Source organism: Lathamus discolor, chromosome 5 (genome assembly GCF_037157495.1).
Source record: "Lathamus discolor isolate bLatDis1 chromosome 5, bLatDis1.hap1, whole genome shotgun sequence".
NCBI classification, from domain to species: Eukaryota; Metazoa; Chordata; class Aves; order Psittaciformes; family Psittacidae; genus Lathamus; species Lathamus discolor.
In genome coordinates this window covers 112,478,183-112,499,307 of record NC_088888.1, presented here as the reverse complement: position 1 = coordinate 112,499,307, position 21,125 = coordinate 112,478,183, and the positions used below count along the sequence as shown (strand labels likewise).

General features: G+C 47.1%; 2 protein-coding genes across 3 annotated transcripts in view; one reads left to right on the top strand and one right to left on the bottom strand.

Annotated features, from left to right (window-relative positions):
- MAP4K3 (mitogen-activated protein kinase kinase kinase kinase 3) overlaps positions 1 to 11,542 on the bottom strand; it is an 81,418-nt gene extending 69,876 nt beyond the window's left edge. For both annotated transcript variants that reach the window (XM_065682109.1, XM_065682110.1), the window contains exons 1-2: positions 11,299 to 11,542; positions 1,398 to 1,455 (exon numbers count right to left, since the gene is read on the bottom strand). In XM_065682109.1, coding sequence (XP_065538181.1) covers positions 1,398 to 1,455; positions 11,299 to 11,406 — 166 coding nt within the window. In that variant the 5' untranslated portion in view covers positions 11,407 to 11,542. The remainder of the gene's footprint in view (positions 1 to 1,397; positions 1,456 to 11,298) is intronic.
- A 169-nt stretch (positions 11,543 to 11,711) lies between these two features.
- On the top strand, positions 11,712 to 19,543 carry TMEM178A (transmembrane protein 178A). The gene is given in 4 exon segments (XM_065682621.1): positions 11,712 to 11,962; positions 14,665 to 14,750; positions 18,489 to 18,602; positions 19,359 to 19,543. Coding segments are annotated over 4 exon segments (636 nt in total).
- The last annotated feature ends 1,582 nt before the right edge of the window (positions 19,544 to 21,125 follow it).

Here is a 21,125-nt window from a genome sequence, read left to right as displayed (position 1 = left end):
ACAGCTTCCAAAAGAACTATTACCTAAGAAAACACATTTTATGTTTCTCCCAAGACATCAACATACTGGTGACCTATCCATGTGGTACTTTCTAAACCAGAAATCTGATATTCACATGTGTTTTTTTTAACTGATAGCAAATCTCAAACCACATGCTGCAAATTAACATCACAACAGGCTGTCTACTATCCATGGTATTTTGCTGATGGCTAGACCTGCAAATATGCAAACGCTGAAGAGCAAACTAGAAAGCATTTTCCTCTGTGAAAGGACAAGTTTTCTCCATTATTTGGCCCGGGTATTATTAAATTAGCATAATATTAATATTCAGTTAGCACCAACTTTATAGGAAGTGCCTAAACATTATCAACCCTTAATCTTCACACTCTCCCCTAGTTGGCAAAACTTGCAAAGAAAGCCAGTGCCACAGCTGTGGAATGTGGAAGCTGCCTGTTTGAGGCTGAGTCAAGCCTCTACCACAACTGGAAGCAACAGCTACAGAGACACACTGAGCTCACTGAGCAAGCAGAGGGTAGCTGAAGTGCATTCTCTTGTGCACTTTCTTTAGCATCCAAAGGCTGCCAAAAATATTTAACTGCAAGATACCAGTTGTTATTCCCATCAGCACAGCCTGAGGGCAAGTTATCCCAGCTGCAGTGCATCCCCAGGCTCTGTTCACGGCTCAGCTAAATCACACAGCACAATTCTCCAAGCACAACCTAGGTAACACACTAGTTTGTTTCCTGCATTAGCTCCCACTACATCTTGAAATGGAGCACAAACAGTTACAAGTTAAGCAGGAAGTCTGGACATTTTACTTCCCAGATAACTGCACTGTAATTCAACAAGGCTAGCCATAGTGACAGAACAGAAATTGCAGGCTGGTATCTATAGCGCACATGTATTTTGTGAAATCACAACATCAGCACAGCTTGAGTGCACCTCTAGCATACAGTGAGTCTTAACCAAAGTCTCTAAGAGAATTTCAGGAAATGTACTCATCTCCCAGTTACTAGTGCTCAGCTATTATTTCACCCTTCCTTCTCATTTCTCTCTCTACGCTCTCTCCAGGTAAGTCCTTTTCTGCCTTGCTGCCTTCCTCTTTTCTTTTGCTCTATACAGGGTTTTGTATCACATCAAATGAAAACATAGTACTTTAAGACCAAAATACCCAACATTCTGAAATTCTAATCATCTTCCCTTTAACTGTTTTCCAACTACATTTTTTCCCCTTACATCTTGCTTGTCATGCTTAGGGTTTTTTAGAAGTGTATTTTGTCCCCATTTAAAAAGCAAAAAATTGTCCCTTCTTTCAATAAGGACTCAATTTTGTACAACTGTATTTTAGGCACAAAAATATTTTGTTTCCACGGCCTGTACAGTTAAGTAACACTTACCTGGTTCTAGTTTTATTACTTTAATTGCTGCCAGCTCACCCGTGTTCACATTTCGAGCCTACAAAAAAAGTAACATAAAATAAAAAAATTAACTTTAGAGAGCAGAACACAGTAACCAGCTCTGCATTCTCAACATTCTCTGACAACACAGAGTCCAAGAGCAACTGAAATACACAGGGGTCTAAAACAGTGAAACCACTTACTGGTTTGAGAGGTTTCTTGGTTGTCTGGGGTTTTCTTCAGCATAAACTCCCTCAGGAGAAGCCAACAAACTAGAACACCTTGTATTAATTTAAAACACATTTCATACAGAGTTAGATTCGCCCTCCCCCCACAATACACCATGCATCTATTTTTATTAGATAGGCACCATTTTTTAGTTCTATTATATTCAAAATGCTTATTTAAAGTAATCCATGTCTGTACTTAATGACAGTGAATCAAATCATAAGAGTTCTGTAGCTAGCATGCTCTTCTCCAACACACATTCATAGGAAGCACTCTTCCAACAAAACCTGTATTTATTTTCTGACAACAAAGCAAGCCCTCTCAAAAAAACCCACCACCAACACCAAAAAAAGAAACCAAAACCACAAACCAAAAAAATCCCAAACAACCACAAAAACACTTGGCAGCTGGTTTTTCCAGAGCTCTGAAGCTTTAAGTATGCTCAGGAAACCCTACACTGCCACACAACAGTCCAAAATTATGCAAGTCTTCAACCACGCTGTACTTCCGTGTTTTTAACCCATAAACAAACCGATCACGAAGATACTGACTGCAAAGCACTTATAACATAAACGCATCTCACAGCAGACAAGCAATGCCCAGGATGCATCAAGTGATGCACCCTTCAGCGTTCATGACTGCTTCCAAGATTCCCATGAGAGCAATGCCAATTTCATTATGTGTCCCTTGGTCCTTGCTCTCCACTAGTGTCAGCATCCTCCCCTTGCTGCAAGGATGCAAAGAAAACAAGCCAGCCACAAAGGAGTTAGAAAGCATTCCCCTGGCATGTGCAGCAGCTGTGGCCAACTTCAGCAGCAATTACTCAGCAGCTTAACTGCATTTTGTATGGTGCTCTGTCATGCAAAGGCCTGCATTCTACTGAGTAACCAAGGAAGCTAAATTTTTAACAAGCCATTAAGAAGCAATATAAATTATGATATAATACTTTCTCTTCTAGAACCACTGCACTTGACTACTGACTGAAAACGAGGAAGCCATTTGCCCAGTGCTTTCAGGATATTTCTGTGCCTCTGCACCCAGCCATGGAGAGAGAGCAGCAAAGACGCTCCCCAGCACCAAAGCAGCAGCTCTGAAGAATGCCCAGCTACAGCCTCTCCTCTTCCCAGGGAAGTCTTGGTACCCAATGCACTGTGCTGGACCACTATTGCACTGCATGCCATGCCCACTCTATCCCCTACACAGGGCACAGAAGGTGAGGCCAGTCCTGCCTTTACTTACCCCCCATCATCCACCTTCAAACCAAAAAAGGCCAGAACTGCAGAACTTAAAGATACAGACAGGTGCCCATCCTTTATGCTGCCAATGGTGTCACTGAAGTCACTAGGAGCTCAGGGGCTCAAACCTTTTGTTGACTGGCCTGAGACTCACCAAATACTGTAGGGTATCGATTCTTAACACAGCAGCTTAACAGCTGCTTGTGAAACCCCAAGTGGAGGGAAAAAAAAAACCTCCTTAAACTCCAAAAACTGGCCAGCAATACAATCTGGAAATAAGTACAGTATGTATTCCTGTATTTAGAGATCTACCAAGCTCACTCCTAGCACAGCCTATTTCAAACCTCTCACTGTTCCTTGGTGTGGCAATGCTCTTCTGCAGTGCTGGGAGTACGGGGATTTGCAAATAATTTGCAGGCAGATGGTTATGGATAGATCTTGAGACCAATGGGAATCCTATAAAAATCAAGGAGTAGTCCTAACTTGATAAACTGTGGAAAGAACAGTTAAAAAAATCAATTTTCTCTGGCAGCTTTCCCTGTAAGTCATTATTTGCCCACAACAATGATGCAGCAGTGTCCCCACTCATCACTGTGCGGTAGAAAAAAGACACAAAGAACAGGAGTTCCTTTCATCTGTACCAGAGAATGAAGGCAACATATGAGAAAGTGGCACCACTGAAGCATGAATTAGGATTTTATTCCTTATTTCTTTTTCCAGCACATTGTTCCCACAGTGAGAAACAAAAACAGAAGAAAGATGTTCATTAATCAAAGGTCAACATTTTTTAGCCTCCAAGATTAATAAGAAAAATTACTGAAGCTTAATGAAGACTCATGAGGGAGTCTTGTTGATACTTGAAGACATGGTTTGGGTCTACTTGTCCTAGTAAGGTAATCAGTGAGAAAAAAACTGCAGTGGATACATGTGAGGACATCCTGAAGTTACTCATCCTGCATGCAGCTGGGATGTGCAAGCCAAGCTGGAAACATCTGACCAGCTTCAGGGACATTGCTAGTCCGGCAAAAAAAGTTTGTTTGCTTTTTTTATTAGTATTTTAACAATACTGTGCCCAGCTGTCAGGAACTTGTTTCTCTGACTATGGCTTTATACATCACTGCGCTGCACAGAGTGCAATGGCAACTAAAGCAAGACAGAAGATGGTTAGGAGCTAGTGACAATTTTGGAGTAAGTCTGATTAAAAGACATGAGAATACTCACCACAAAGTCTTATGTGCTGTTGATGCCAAGAAACTATCAACAGTATACAGACAAATCTATAGCTACATTTGGAGCTGGACATACGACATCCTAGCCAAAGGAACAGAGCCCAAGCAGCAGGCAGCCTTGTCAAACCTGTGCTCTTCACACCTCATGGCTGATGCACACCCCTACCATCACAAAGGGATTTCATTTTCAATGTCACGTCAAAAGAACTGTTCAAGATTAAGGGCAGGGAAGCACAAACACTGTCTTTTCACCTCTAGCTTAGGCATTTCTTCTTTTCTTCAAGAACAGCAGTAGTGGGACTCTTTGGGCAGCTGGCCATTCTCTGCACCAGTACCTGCCGGGGCTCATGAAAGCCAGGAAGGAGGAACAAAACCTGATTTAATGCAGGTCATCAGTGCCTCCAGGAACAGCAGGCTAACAACTGCTTAAGGGTATGAATTGCTACTTAAGAAAACATGACTTGAAGCTGACAATCTGAGTAAGCTTTCACTTTGCATCCTATTCCATTTGGGTTACCAGCATTAAATGTATCACAAATAAGAATATGAATTGCCTTTGTTACTTTGAGTATATAAGAAAAAAGAGATTATTCCGATTGTAGTGACACAAGGGCTCCTTGCAAAGGATAGTGATGACGACAAAGTACCCCTGACAGGTTTTACAAGTTCTCATCACAAGCCTAGATGAATGAGACTGAGCAAGAAGTACTGTATGTTTTCCAGCGTGTGCTGGAGCCAGCTCTGACTCCGAATTTGAGGGTTCTTGTGCACATACCATACAATAGCTCAGTATCTTGAGGGCACTGCTTTATGCTTTCATTCAGCATAATCACACTAAAGTTGCCAATTACTTATGGGTTTTGAGATTCAAGCATCAATAAGGATTAGGTGGCTGAAGAACAATTTCAAGCAAGTATTTTTGAGTTGGCAAATGCAACCAAAAATTTCAAAGTGCCATGTAGGAAAATGTACATTCATTTTTGGTTTCCACTTGCACCTTACATGTTCTAACTCTCAGCCTTTTTGGTGATGAGGTTAAAAGCAAGAATCTTTGAGTTGGCAAATGCAACCAAAAATTTCAAAGTGCCATGTAGGAAAATGTACATTCATTTTTGGTTTCCACTTGCACCTTACATGTTCTAACTCTCAGCCTTTTTGGTGATGAGGTTAAAAGCAAGAATCATGAGTTTTTCCCCCCATCCCAGTTTCCATGAGCAGGAGCCTGCAACCAATTCCTTTAAATGCAGATTTCATTATGTCAATGGAAACGCATTATACAGGTCTTCCTGAAGCAAAGATCAGCCTACACCACTTGCATCTACACATGGCCAGTTATTAAATGTATACAGAATTTATACAATGTCTGCTCTGGAAAACCATATAAGAATCCTCATTCTACCAGCAGCTACAGGAAAGATACTCTTCCAGAGATCCACATTGCTGTATCTGGGGAGGTGTTTAAGAAAATCCACCAACTGCAAAGTCAAGCTGAAGAAGCACTGCCTAATTCAATACAAAATAATTATTAGTGTCTCTGTGACAACAGTAGGAGATCAGATCAAAACGCTGTATAAAAACCTGCCGCCCATTAGAAATAAGAGCTAAAAAAATCCAGGTTTTGTTGTTACTATTATACAAAAAGCCAGTAACCAAAATGCCTCACAATTGGAAAGATCCTGTTACTCTGAAACAGAGAAGGAAAGAGCAATGGGTAGGGCAGTACTTGGACGGGCTCTATTCGGAAACACCAGAGGCAAAGCAAGAGACGTGTATGGTGTGCATCTGAAAAGGAAGGGAAAGAATAAAGGTGGGGGGGAAGGCTGATATTCAGTACTGTCCCTTAATGTATGCCACAACAGCAGATTCGTAAGTAGTGCTCTGTGCAGTTGAACCAATACAGACATAAAATCCAAGGAGGTAAATCTCTTGCCAAGTTTATATTTGTCCTTCAAATGAAAACTAGTAATATAAAGCATATAATGCTGCAACAAAAACCAGGCCAAAAAGCAAATCTAAGACAGTAACAACAGGGCACTTCTGGTTTTGACTACTTTCTATGTGAATTGTTGAACAAAATGTAGAGCAGCAATTTCTAAACAAGTTGCTACCCATGGGATAACTGGTCCCAGGGAACAGACAGGCTTCCTGAGCTGGATTAGCTCCATTCTTCAGGAAAATGCACCCAAATGGCTTAACCAACCCCCTTGCTTCCAGTCCTACATTCTTCCCCTTCAGCCTCTCTCAAACCCACACAGGTCCACAGCAGCAGATTCAACTCTCCAAGCCAGCAGAAACTCACTTGCCCCTTCTTTTTGCTTAGTTTTCTGCCAGGTGAAACAACCACACCAGCCCAGGCACCACAGGAAGTGCCAGAGATAACACCAGGTAAGCAGCACTAGAGCCAGAAGCAGGGCAGGGAAGCACCCCTCTCTGGCAACAGTGACCTGTTACATCAGTTCAGCCCATCCTACAGAATCAAAGCTGTACTTAACAGGAATTGAACTAAGAATTACGCTAAAAATAATAAGGTTCCACATTCTGGTAGGAGGCATGATACCAAAACCCAGAGTTACAGTTTTAGAAAGCAATGTTTTCATAAAGGTGATGTCAAACAAAAAGATCTGAAATGAACCAAACAAAATTCCCTACACAAGGCATGAATTACTGGTTAACGAAACCACAGTCACAGAAACTACACCCTGTAGTACTTACTCTGCACAGTAAAATTGGGATGGCAAAACAACCACCCCTCTCTGCCTGCCTGACAAGCTTCAAAAGTCAATTAAAGCTGAAATTACAGCCTTCAAAACACAGACATTTATTCCTAGAAAAGTCAAATGGAGTTTCCAGCTGTAAGCTCAATGAAGTACAAACGAAGACCAAAGTGCCTATGAAAAAGCACATAACTAAAAGGCACACTTTCAGTATTTCAGAAGCAGCAAAGCTGGAGAAGAACTGATACCTTACTGGATAACCCCAGGAAAGAAGAGAGCAAGGACACACGCATGGAAAGAAGAGATTTGTGCTTAGGGTGCTGCAAAACGGGAGTTCATCAGAATTCAGGTTCAGCTGCCTTGGACACATCCTCCTCCAGCAACACACAGAAGCACTATCAGAAACCAGACACTGGAACATGGCTGACAGCAGTAACAGTAACCAAGCACTCCTCAGAGATGCCCACAGGATCCAAGAGCTTCAGTGTGAAGCACTTGAGCTGTAGACACATGACTTCCCTCACCAAAACCAACTCACAAGCCAAAGCACTAGGGATCAATTAAAAAAAAAAAAAAATCAGGCTTTTTCTTTGATCTTGAGATCTCAAGCAAAGTGCACCTTACAGAGTCCTGCATCTTCATTTGTCAACTGACTGAAGCTATAAATGACAAAAAGCATAAATTACAGAGGACCTGGGACTAGGGATGATTAGAATGGCAGTTTCATACCAAGGAGACACAAAAGTCTTTCTAAATGAGAGATGGATTAAACACAGAGCAAACTACATTAAGCAACCACCTCATTTAACCATAGGAGTATTTCCTGAAACTAAACAGGACAGGGCAGGGTCTCTTTTTCACCATCAAACAAACGTAACTCTTCTACACTTTGCTGACCACCCTACACAATTAAATTCTTTACAACAGTGAAATACAGAAACACAAAGACAGAAGTGACCTGTACTACAGCAGAAATAGTTTTCACCTTTTCTAGTGAGTGTTGCTTTGGACAAAAATATTTGACAGAAACAGAAGGTGACATTCAAGAACTTTCCTGCCATGTAACTGCCCTTTTGCTATTAGTCTCTAAACTAGACTTTAGATGAAGCTGTATTACTTGACAAGCAAATTTACTGAGACATAGAAAACAAACCATATAAATAAAAACATGATATGCAACACTCGAGTACTCAACTCAGAACACTATTAGCAGGTTGCCTGTGTTTTGTAACAGATGCATCAACCATCTGACAAAGTAGTAACTCAATCTCCCCATTCACTTCAGCAGCCTTCTGAGGAGACGTTTCTGGACATGGGAACAGATTTTAAGTCCTGTGTTTTACCCAAACTTTCAATAAGAACTTTGCAACATTAACATTCCAGCTATCTATAGGGGCAACAAAGATTCACTGAAAAAAATAATTTAAAAAATCCAAACATCATCTCTCTTTCATACCCTCACTGAAAATAGCATTATGTCCACTGATCATGTCTCTGGGATACATCAAGAATTAAACAACCCAGACAACACTCCATCTCCTACAACCAGCTTGCACTGGTACCAGTTAGAAGAGACACTTTACTGTTGACTGTGCATATTTGAGAGCTAATGCCATGAACAAGTTACCCACTACCTTTCCTGTGACGCATTCATTATCATCTTCTCCAAGGCCTCTCTGAACACCAAAGTTGGGTGGGAGGGCAAATAGTTATAAAGTGTTACTTCAAGCCAAAAATCCATACTTGCAGCACTCTAGCACACTTCCAGGTACCAGCAAACAGCAGGACTCACAGCAGCAGGACTGATATATCTGACCCATATCCTCTTCCCTTTGAGTCTTTGTAGTTCAGTCCACACCACAGGCTCTTGCTTCAAATTCAAAAAGTCTTCAGAGTAAAGACTCCACCTCTTTTACTTATTTTTATATAACTTTTTTTTTTTTCAAATAAATCAAACATCTAACCTATGTCCTGTTATAGTTCAACTAAAACGGAACAAGGAAGAAGATGCCAGCCTGCTTGGCTTTCAGCTCCTCAACCCTTTGCCAGGAAAGCAGGTTACAGGAAAGTCAGCATTTAGCAAGAATGCCAACATGACTGTCACATATTAAGGTAATAATCCTTACTAACAGCAGAAACACCTCCCAGAATGGCTCTCCCTGCTAAGGAGAGGGAAATTGCAATTTACAAAGAATAGTTTGAGGCTGCCCAGGTACATTCAGTGCTTGGATCCACTCTGCTGAAATCCCGCCACTGATGAGCACCATCACCACACAGTTAATCTCAACCTCACACAATTATTTCATCAACCACAAAGCTAACCTACAGACCAACAAGATGAAGCAAATTAAAGTGGCTTTAGGAAATCCCTCACAAATTTAAGACAATGCCTTAGTAAACTCACATGTGGATGACACTTAGGCCTTTATTACTTCCTCTTTGTCACATTAAAAGTAAATAGCTTTCATTATTACTTTTGGACCATTTTCATGCTCCGCTTTAAAGGCTTCTTGGGCAAAACCTTCCCTCAATATGAAACAGGCAATAATCCACTCAGGAGAAAAGCACATCTCATTTTCCATATGTTGTCCACAACCTGATCAGAAAACATTTCTCTCTCATCTAGAAGAAATAAATAATTTTAATACCAGCCTAGTGTGTCCTGATGCTGATACATCCCTTTCTAACCCAGCTGTCAGGAGGAGAGAACTTCAGTGCCTCAAACAAAAGTCACAAGCAGTGACAAATACTGGTCACACAGAGCACCAAAGTGATGGCGACTGCAATGCAAGTTCCATAACCACCAAGAAAACCTTGACAAATCCAATGAAGTAAGTTTTATATGCCTAGTGGTATTGCAAATGTAAATATTCATTCTATGGTTGGAGGCAACATCCTCAAAATTAAACTGTAAACACCGATTACTTGGCTAATTCATATCCATCATAATAATGCAAAGAGCGTGAGAAAAATCTTATTGATACCACAGAGTCAATATGGTAGTTAAAAACTGCAACAGAAACAAAGCTGAAAACATTAAGAGAACAGCTTACAGGAAACAAAACCCCCAAAAAACAGTGCATAAGGCAAGTAGAGTTGGACAATTAAAATCAATACAGCAGACAAATACGCTGAGGAAGCTGGCAAAGTGAAAACACCACAAAGCCCCCTTTCAATTAAACAATTAATAAAGCAGGGAGTTAGCACACTAAGAACACAGTAACAAGAGGATTTAGGACTTGAAACTTTCGTAACATTTAAGCGAGCCAGGATTAAACCAAAATCACCCCAACCCAAACAAGACTTCGTTCTAGGTGCACTCACCTAGTCAAAGACAGCATCAGAGCAAGTTCTGGGTGCCTCAAACTGTGGAATGACTCTAAATGTTTCCCTACAGTCCTGCCTACAATGCAAGTTTTCTTAAATACACACATACACGCCCATTCTGTGATGACAAAACCAGACCAGAAGACACTTGGAAAGCACACAGTTAAAGTGATGCTTCCAACAGGCTGCACATGACAAACTTCCAATCTCCCCTCTGCTCTGTCACCAAACAGGAGTGGGTAGCTGACGGATAGGCTGTTACATCCCGTAAGAAAAGAGTTCACCTGGATAGATACACAAATAGCAACAAACGTTGCACAGCAGAGAAAAATGTCAGAGTATACTATAAAACCCAAAAAGTCAAACTTACACTCAGCTGCTGATGCTTTAATTTTTCATTTCCTAAATTTCTGAAGTTAGGGCAGGATGATGAAAGCCTCTGATCTTAACGACACCTTTCCTGGCTCCCCAGTTTGCCGGGTCAGCCTCACGTTTTACAGAGACACAAGCACAAAACGCTGGTATTTTCACCCAAGACAGCGACGGGAGCAGTGGCCGGGATCAACATCCCTGATCGCTTTCGGGCACACAATTTCAAGTGACATTTCGGCTGGAAATGAGCGAGCAAACATGCGATTCCCGCACCCCCAAAAGGTCGGTCTGGAGAGGAGCCGACCCCCAGGCCGCGCCTGTGAAGTGGACGCCCGCACCTGCACCCAACAGCGGCAAGAACCGACTCCCGGGCCGGCTCCACGGAACCGCAGGAACCGAAGAGCGCCGCAGTTCCGCACCGCCATCGGGGCCCGAGGGTCCTCCCCTCGCAGGGGTCGGCCAGGCCAGCGCAGGGAGAGGCGCGGGGAGCAGGGTCCCTCCAGAGGAGAACCGGAGGCGGCCAGACCGGGCGCCCACGCGCCGCCAGCAGGACTGGGACCGGTGTGACGGGACAGCCTCCGCTAGAACCGGGGGGACGAGAGGCGAACGTGCTGCCCGCAACAGCGAGAGGACGGGAGGGTGATGGAAAGGGGGAAACGTCGCTTGGCAACAGAAGCCCCTCTCAGCTTTTGGAGGGGAAGACCGACCCGGCAGCTAGCAACGGAACCCACCGGGGTGGGAGCGGGGGGAGAGGGAGAGACGACACAGCCGCGCCGGCCCGCGGAGCTGCATCTACCTTGTAGACGTCGCCGTAGGTGCCGCTGCCGATGCGCTGGATGAGCTCGAAGTCCTCCTGAGGGTTGCGCCGGGACAGGTCGCACACCCGCCCGCCGCCTCCACTCATGGTGCTGAGGGAGGCCCTGCTCGGCCGCGGCCCCCCGGGCCGGGGGAGGGGAGGAGGGAACCCGACACCGGAGCGCTCACCGCCTCCCCCCAGCCCGCTCCTGCAACATGGCGCCGCGCCTGCACACTGCGCAGGCGCACAACGCACCTCCCCGCCCCGCTGCCCAGCCACCACCCTTACGCCTGCGCAGGCCGGCACCAGGAGGGGCGGCTTCCACTGCGCATGCGCCGCTCCAGCGCCGCTGACCTGTGCGCAGGGTCCGACGGGGCGGGGGGGTCCCACACGGTTGCCACGCCCCCTGTGCGATGCCACGCCCCCTAAGCGATGCCACGCCCCCTGTGCGGTGCCGCGCCCCCTGTGGCTCTGGGGTTCCCGCATCCCGGGGCCGGGGCCCTCCGGGGCTGCTGGCGGAGGCGCTCGCCACCGACCACTGGTACGTAACCTACCCGCGGCGGCACCGCAGCGCTTGCGAGGGCGCCCAGCGTCCGCTCCTGCCGCTTCCCCGCTTCTCCTCCGGCCCCCGCCTGCTCTTGGTCTTCGCCACGCACGAGCACCAGCTCCCGCCTTGACAGCCTCGTCCTCTGGGGTGAGCGGTGTTGCCGGCTCGGGGACCGCCTGGTTCAGCCCCTGTGCGTGCAGCCGGTGACTCAAAAAGCGAGATCCGTGCATGTTCACTGAGATCCCCCCTCAGAAAACAGCTCCCAAGCGTGTAGCGGGCAGGCGCCAAAGCGAGCCACTTGGCACGGGAGCTGCCATGCATCCATCCTTCCGTCCGTTCGTTCATCCACCCATCCATCCCGTCCATCCGTCCGTCCATCCATTCATCCATTCCCGGAGCCCACGCATGCAGCTGAGGATTCCCAAAATTTACCAGCCCCTCTGCATGCTGCTGGGAGCCTCTGCAGTGCCCAGAGCCCACAGGCAGCCCCCCAGTGCTGTCCCACCTGCCCTGGTGCCCAGCCTCTGGTCTCTGGCTTGGGACAGGGCACTTCCCTACTCCTCAGTGCGTGGCAGTACAGAGCTCCCTACCCTGGTGCACAGAAACGGGAACTCACTGGGATCCCAGCTTTTCCAGTTTCTGTGGGAGCTTACAGAATCGTAGAATCATAGAATAGTTACAGTTAGAAAAGACCTTAAGATTATCTAGTTCCAACCCCCCTGCCATGGGCAGGGACACCTCACACTAAACCATCTCACCCAAGGCTCTGCAAAACCTGGCCTTGAACACTGCCAGGGATGGAGCATTCACAACTTTCCTGGGCAACCCATTCCAGTGCCTCATCACCCTTACAGTAAAAAACTTCCTCCTTATATCCAATCTAAACTTCCCCAGTTTAAGTTTTAACCCATTACCCCTTGTCCTGTCACTGCAGTCCCTGACAAAGAGTCCCTCCCCAGCATCCCTATAGGCCCCCTTCAGGTACTGGAAGGTTGCTATGAGGTCTCCAAGCAGCCTTCTCTTCTCCAGGCTGAACAGCCCCAACTTCCTCAGCCCGTCTTCATACGGGAGGTGCTCCAGTCCCCTGATCATCCTCGTGGCCCTCCTCGGGACTTGTTCCAGCAGTTCCATGTCCTTTTTATGTTGAGGACACCAGAACTGCACACAATACTCCAGGTGAGATATCCCGAGAGCAGAGTAGAGGGGCAGGATCACTTCTTTCGACCTGTTGGTCACACTCCTTTTGATGCAGCCCAGGATACGGTTGGCTTTCTGGGCTGCGAGCGCACACTGAAGCTGGCTCATGTTCATTTTCTCATCAGCCAACACCCCCAAGTCCTTCTCCACAGGGCTGCTCTGAATCTCTTCTCTGTCCAACCTGTAGCTGTGCCTAGGATTGCTCTGACCCAGGTCTGGGACCAGGTGTAGCTTCTGGGGCCTTTGACAGCTCTTGTGGGGGAACCACAAGATGTCCCCACATCTGCACCATGCTGTGCACCTGCCAGTCTCCCACACCAATGACACAGCATCCATGTGCACCAATCCTACGCACCCAGGCTGGGAAACCTCTTCCCCTCATCCATGGGACTTTTTCCCCTTACTTTGTGACTTTTGGATTGTTGTGCATCCCCCCCAGGATAAAGTGTGCACCCTTTCCTCTTACACCAGTGCTGCCGGTCCCACTCCCATCTTGCACATGGCTTTCCAGCATGGAGGAGGCACATGAGTGCTGGCCTCCATCCCCTGCTGTGCCCCCCACCCTCTGTGTGGGGAACAAGTGCCAGGTGGCTGTGGGAACCCTTCTCCCCCGGCCAGGCTGGATGGGGCTTTGAGCAACCTGGTCTAGTGGAAGGTGTCCCTGCCCATGGCAGGGGTTGGGAATTGATGAGCTTTAAGGTTGCTTCCGACCCACACCATTCTATGACTCTACATACAACCCTGGAACATGGCTACGTAACATGTGGTTCCTAGGACATTTCTTGGGCTCTGTGCTGGTGAACCAGGCATGGCTTTTCCCACCACACTCCCGCTGCCAGTGACTGATGGGTGAGATGAGAACAGTGGGATGAGGGGTGACTTTGGGCTCAAAGATGCACCATCTGCTTGCCGCCCTGTCTGCCTTGCCAAGGGTGTTGGCATCGGGGACACTCCTCTCCACTGAGAAGGTGCGTGGGGATGGGGAGCTGGGCATGGCCTCATTTCAGTGTGTGATTATCAGAGCAGAGAATGAGCTGAGGGGGTTGAGCTCTGGCAAATGTAGCAGGGATGGCTGTGGAATTGCGTAGTGTCTGTCAGTGCATTTATCGCTCTAGTCACCCTGGGCTATGCATCCCTGTCCTTGGCTTCATTTTTACGACCTTTGCTCTCACAAGTAAAACCTGCCAAAACCGGATTCAGGCCACTGTGATTTTTCCTGGCACGTGGTCGAGGTTTTTGGGATGTGCTGTGCTGCTTTCTGCTGCAGAAGAGCTAGGACAGGCAGCAGGTATACTTAGCTGGATGGGGCTGCCACAAATGCTCCGAGAGCCAATCCAAGGCGACTAGGCTCTGCGACAGGTTCAGGAGTAGCAGCAGCTCTGGATGAATTATGGAAGGAAATGACAGGGAGTTACAGCTCTGTCCGGAAACGCTGACAGACATCCTGCTGGGAAACACCGATAACCTCGTCACCCACCTGCTCTTGCATCTCAGTCGTCATTTTTATCTCACTGAAGAGGAAATGGGTTATAGTTATTCCCCTGCCAAGTTCTGCTTGGATGGAAATGGTTATGAATTAAGAGTAACTTTTCCCCTTAAATCCTGCTTTCTACCCATGGCAGCTGCCCGCGCTTCCTCTGTTCTTACAAAAACACCCACAAGTTTCCTCAGGAATGTCTATGTCCCTTCACCTTGGTAAAAGAGACAGGTGGAGCTGAGAGATGTGCCCTCTGCTGCCTTCAGAAACAGGTCAGATCAAATGGGTATAGGGCATCATTTGCTTCTCCAAGCGTTGGGGCAACTTTTCCTGCTTTTCCTTTTTCCTGCTATTCCTTAGATGTGGCTTAGATGTGTAGGACAGTTGAGCTGTATGCTGCTGGGAGGCAAACTGAGCTTCTCTACAGCATTGCTCAGGAAAGTCAAATGAATTAATAAAAAATGCATTTGGGTGTTAAACATTTTTGTTCATCCAATGCTCTTGCTTTAAGAGTTGTCCTGGTAATGGTGGGGGATTTGCTGGGACATTTGACTGCTGTGCTTCCAGAGATCATGAGCCCCAGCTGGCACTCCACAGTGGCCACTGTGGCAGTGGCACTCCACAGACACAGAAAATACCTTGCTGAAGCTGGATGTCTTATTTCCAGCCACACTCACAGCCCATCCATCCTGTCACTGCTGCTGATGTCCAAAATGCCACTTCATAGAATCATAGAATCATAGAATAGTTAGGGTTAGAAAAGACCTTAAGACCACCTAGTTCCAACCACCCTGCCATGGGCAGGAACACCTCACACTAAACCATCTCACCCCAGGCTCTGCAAAACCTGGCCTTGAACACTGCCAGGGATGGAGCATTCACAACTTTCCTGGGCAACCCATTCCAGTGCCTCATCACCCTTACAGTAAAGAACTTCCTCCTTATAGCAAATCTAAATTTCCCCTGTTTAAGTTTTAACCCGTTACCCCTTGTCTTGTCACTGCAGTCCCTGATGAAGAGTCCCTTCCCAGCATCCCTATAGGCCCCCTTCAGATACTGGAAGGCTGCTATGAGGTGCCCACGCAGCCTTCTCTTCTCCAGGCTGAACAGCCCCAACTTCCTCAGCCTGTCTCCATACAGGAGGTGCTCCAGTCCCTGATCATCCTCGTGGCCCTCCTCTGGACTTGTTCCTACAGTTCCGTGTCCTTTGTATGTTGAGGACACCAGAACTGCACACAATACTCCAGGTGAGATATTCCGAGAGCAGAGTAGAGGGGCAGGATCACTTCCTTCGACCTGTTGGTCACGCTCCTTTTGATGCAGCCCAGGATACAGTTGGCTTTCTGGGCTGCGAGCGCACACTGAAGCCGGCTCATGTTCATTTTCTCATCAACCAACACCCCCAAGTCCTTCTCCATGGGGCTGCTCTGAATCTCTTCTCTGTCCAACCTGTAGCTGTGCCTAGGATTGCTCTGACCCAGGTGTAGGACCTTGCACTTGTCATGGTTAAACTTCATGAGGTTGGCATCAGCCCACCTCACAAGCATGTCAAGGTCCCTCTGGATGGCATCCCTTCCCTCCAGCAGCAACCGGACCACACAGCTTGGTGTCATTGGCAAACTTGCTGAGGGCGCACTCAATCCCACTGTCCATGTCACCGACACAGCTGTTGAACAAGACCGGTGCAACACCGACCCCTGAGGGACACCACTCGTTACCGGTCTCCAGCTGGACACTGAGCCATTGACCGCAACTCTTTGTATGTGGCCATCCAGCCAGTTCTTTATCCACCGAGTGGTCCACCTATCAAACTGATGTCTCTCCAATTTAGAGACAAGGATGTCGTGTGGGACACTGTCGAACATTTTGCACAAGTCCAGGTAGATGACATCAGCTGCTCTACCCCTGTCCCTCAGTTCTGTAGCCCCATCATAGAAGGCCACCAAATGGTCAGGCAGGATTTCCCCTTAGTGAAGCCATGCTGGCTGTCACCAAGCACCTTGTTGTTTTTCATGTGCCTTAGCATGCCTTCCAGGAGAATGTGCTCCAAGATTTTGCCAGGCACAGAGGTGAGACTGACTGGTCTGTAATTCCCCGGGTCTTCCATTTTCTCCTTCTTGAAAATGGGGGTTACATTTCCCTTTTTCCAGTTGTCGGGAGCCCTAAATTCTGGCCACTGCTTGAATCAGAAGCACTGTCTCCTTAGCCAGCATGCGTTGGCAGGATCCACCTGCCTCCATTCAGGTTGCACCAGTGCAGTTTGCCACAGCTGGAGATCCCTTCTGAGCCCTCTGGCATCTTTCCATGCCAGTGGAAAGGACAAAGAGCTATGGAGGAATGGTATACCCTGGGGCCAGCCTGTCCCTTTCGCTTATGGAAGAGCTGCTGTGACAGGGAGGATGTCCTTACAAAGCCACAGAGCACCTACTTGAGCCCAGTTGCATCAAACATGCAGGTAGACGAATGTTTTCTTGAATGCTGAAGGCTGCCTTGATCAGGGGAAGAGCTGTGGTTTGTGTCAGTCCAGGGCAGGTTGGTTGTGGTTGTGAATAGTGCCCCAAAGAAAGTGTATGAAGGGAAGTTCAAATTTAGAGAGCCCGGTTGGCTCCAGATGTGGGAGGCCGATGTACATACTGGCCAAGCCCATACTGGTATAGTCCTGCTGCAGTCACTCCTGATTTCCAGGGAAATGAGCAAAGCCTCACACATTTAGGGATGACTCTTAGAGTTTAAAAAAGCAGCAGTGCAGCCAGGCCATTTTCCCCTTCTCCTCAAACACGAGGCTTTTACACTTCACAAAACAAACAAGAAGTCTTTCCAGCATTATGTCAACAGTCTGAAGACTTGGCTTATTCTTTGCTCTCTTGCACTTTAAAACCTCCCGAGCCGCTGTCTCCCCCCAGCCTCTCCTGACTACAGCCAGCACCTCTTAGGTACTAATTCCTTTTGGCATCCAACATCGATTCCCATCTGTTCTGGGCTGCCTTTTGCTGGTTGCTCCCTCTTCAGCTGAGCAAGCCCAACTCCACTCTCCCAAGCACCCAGCACCCTGGCTCAAGGAGGGGCACCCACACAGGATGAGACCCTTTGCACTGTGTGCCTGGTTTATCAGTGACTGTATGACCAGGGACTGCCTTTTAGAGCAGCCACCTCTATGGTGTCACACTGAGAAGCAGTGACCGCTCATGCTGGCATTTGCTCTGCAAAGAACACAGAAGGCAAAAATGCCTTTCTGTAGGGAAACATGCCCCAGAGCAGCAATGGCTGCAGGGTGAGGCAGGGCACATCTCCCTGGTGTTTGCCCTTTGGGGATATCAGTCAGTGGTGCAGCATGTGACAGCTGGAATGCAGCCTGTCTCCCTGCCTCCCTCCTGCTCCCCTGCAAGCTCCATGGCTCAGCCAGCACGGCCGCCATCCAGCATGGGCTGCCTGGGAGAAGTTGGCAGTAGCCAGTTCCCAGCAGGCAGGGTTCCTTTCTGTGATTTTGCATTACTCAGAGCACTGTGTCTCCTGCTGCAGTGCAGGCCTTTTCTGGAGAAGGTTTTGTCTTTGCCAGGGGAGGCACAAGTGTAGTGTGAGAGGAAAAACACTGACTGCCTTTGCTCAGCAGCCCAGTTTCCTCATGTTTCTTCATGTCTTTGTGGAAATACTCATCTGTGTCTTTCAGAGTGTAGCAGTATCCTTTGGGAAGTGGAAAAGAGGGGGGAAGAAGTCAGGCTCCCAGATAATAGGTAATGTTTTATGACTGCTGCTGGCCATTGGTGGTCTCTGCTCCTCGGAGAAGCTGGGCAGAGCTGATTACTCAGAGGAGAAGGGGTGAGCAGAAGCCAAGCTGATGATAAAAGGATGGCGAGGAGGAGGACAGGTAACAAGGTCTAGCTGCAAGAAAGGGGGGTAATTCCCAGCACTGGGAGGGGAGACCGATGCTGGTTACCTGGTGTGGGAATGCCTTGCCTTCCTCTCTGGCAGGCATCACTCAGAGATGCACTGCTGTCAGGTACTACTTCTCCCAACTGGTAGGGTTGCACAAGGTCCCCTTCAGCGTGACAAATATGATCCACCAGCATGAATGGCATCTGCTCTGTATGTGTTCAGCACAGCCCGCTCCTCCCTGGCAAGGACCATGGTCCATGCTGTCCCCTTCATTTAAAAAACACAGCAATGAGAAGCAATGAGACACAATGAGTTTGCAGAGGAGGCAGCTGAGGAGGCAGGATCCCATTGGGGTCCAGCCATCAGCAATTTCCACCTCCATTTTGACTTGCAGGCCACTATGGTCTATCCAGGAAAGCATGACCACAACACACAAGGGTTTTTAAGCTTGTTGAATGTAATCTGTTCTTGGCCACCTTTCACAGGCAGATCAGCTCTCACCTCCGCTCTCCACAGACACCAGCTTGAAAATGTGTCACTGGAAAAGGTCCAGTAGGAGACACCAGAAGCCATGTGCTAAACAATTATTGCAGAACCTGTCTGCCTGGAAACTCCCAAGCCTTTAGGAATGGGAGCATTTCTGTCCTTCCAAGTTGCTTTAAATTTAAACCCTAGAAGGAAACGGAGAACAAAGAGTGTATCACGGTGTGTCTGTATAAAACCATGATGCACCCACATCCTGGAGGTCATATGGCTGAAGCTGTATGATTATATGGTTGACATGATGGTGGGAAGTTTATAGCTCAATTACAAAACCACTGGTTTGTAGCAGCCTTGCCACAGTATCACTTTCTACTTCAAAGTACTCACTCCTAGGTCTGGCATTACTTCTACTGTGGGTGTGTGCCTGGCATGGGCCAGCCGCACCCATGGCTATTTCTAGGTGTCCCTCAATTCCTCCTGCAGGGAAAGGCTTGTCTATGATAACACCAACTCTTGATTTCTTGGGTTTGGTGGAAACTGACTTGAGAAAGATCATGGCCAGGTGCCTGGCCATGGCTGCAGCTCTTCTCTGTTGATGCATCGTGGCAGCAGCCAGCTTCTTTTGGGAGGAAAGCTGCACCCAGCACTTCACAGGTCTGCTGTTCTGATGCCAGGTAACATATCATTCCAGCATGCTAATTGCAGATGAAGGCTTCACCAGGTTTCCCTTGGGTAGGTAGCATGTGCTGCCAGTATGTGGAGCACGCCTTTCCTTCTGATCTCCAGTTACTGTGCCATGCAGGAGGTGAGTTGTTCACTCGTACAAGTGGAATAACCAATAATGAGAAACAAAAAACCTGTGAAAAATGCTTTAGGCCTCATGCAGCAGCAGAAAAGGACCATGGGGCTAAACCAACTGCTCCCTCCTCTTAACATACAAAGTGATGTCTTCACCACAACATAACAGTCCCTTGGTGCAATTTGCAGTCCTTCAGGATGGACTAAATATTTCTTTTAATACTAATATACAAAAGGGGGGTACTTTAAAAAAGTGCCATAGTCATAAAATTAGAGGTTGGTCAGAGGGGGAGGAAAAGTAAAATCTGTGAAAATGAAGCAGTGAAGCCAGCGTGAGTTTGAACCATCCAAACTCACAGGGCTAAGCACGAGACCTCTTGTGCCAGAGAAAATACTTTGATTTGAGCAGCTGTAACTCACTGTAGCATTGCTCTGTATTTTTTAATATATTTGGAAAGCACAGGCCTGAGGAAGGCTCACTGCACATGGCAAATTTAGCTGCTTGATGAAGAACACAGCCTAATGAAAAACACTTAAGGAAAAGTAACCCAACAGAAACCCTAGGCTGGGAGAGAAGGGTGTTCAGCAGGGAGCTGGAGAGGGATTCAGCATGGATGGTTCCCCAGCAGAGAGGTATGTGGAGAGCCACCATGGAGGTGGATTACCTGGTCACTAACCTCCACATCAGATTGCACAAGCACACGCAAAACAGTTTCCCCTGCTCTGAGGTGCGCAGCAGGTCCTGCTCCCATGCAAGGAATTTGGCACCACAACGCCAGCTTGTGCTCTCTAATTGTGTCCTGTGAGTCAGATCTGATCACAGATGGACGCTCTGGCTACCTTGCTCTCTTTGAAGGGCAGGCATGACTGAGAGGAGATTCTCTTATTCTTAAAAGTAGTGACCAAGAAGTCTGCTGGATGCAATTCAACCACGGATCCAGGGCTTAGCCTTGCTTTACTAGATAATATATGAGAACTTTATGAATAATGGTAATTATCACCTGTGTGCCGCCCAAGATAACTTATGCCAATAAAGCCGGGTGCAAGTTGTTTGATTAGTAAGGCCTAACATTCATTTTGTTACTCACACTATGCTATATCTCAAAATAACAACACAATTATTTCATTTATAGGAATGTTTCACACTGTGTGCCATAGAAATGATAACATCAGTGTTAAGCAGCAGTAAACATCATACAGTTTAATTCATTGGCTATTCTCACCCAAAGTAAACCACCCTTGAGGCACACACCAGAATTCCCCATCCTCCCACATTATTTTTTATGTGCACCACAGGAACTTCATCCCCCTCTACAGTACAGAAAAGTTCTGATTGGGCTAGGCCAGCCCTGTAGGCAGATCCCCTAATGTTGACTAATTCGGGGACTTCTGCTAAATGTGCATCCCAGTGTTTGAAGGTCCCACCACCCATTGCTCTCAGTGTAGTTTTTA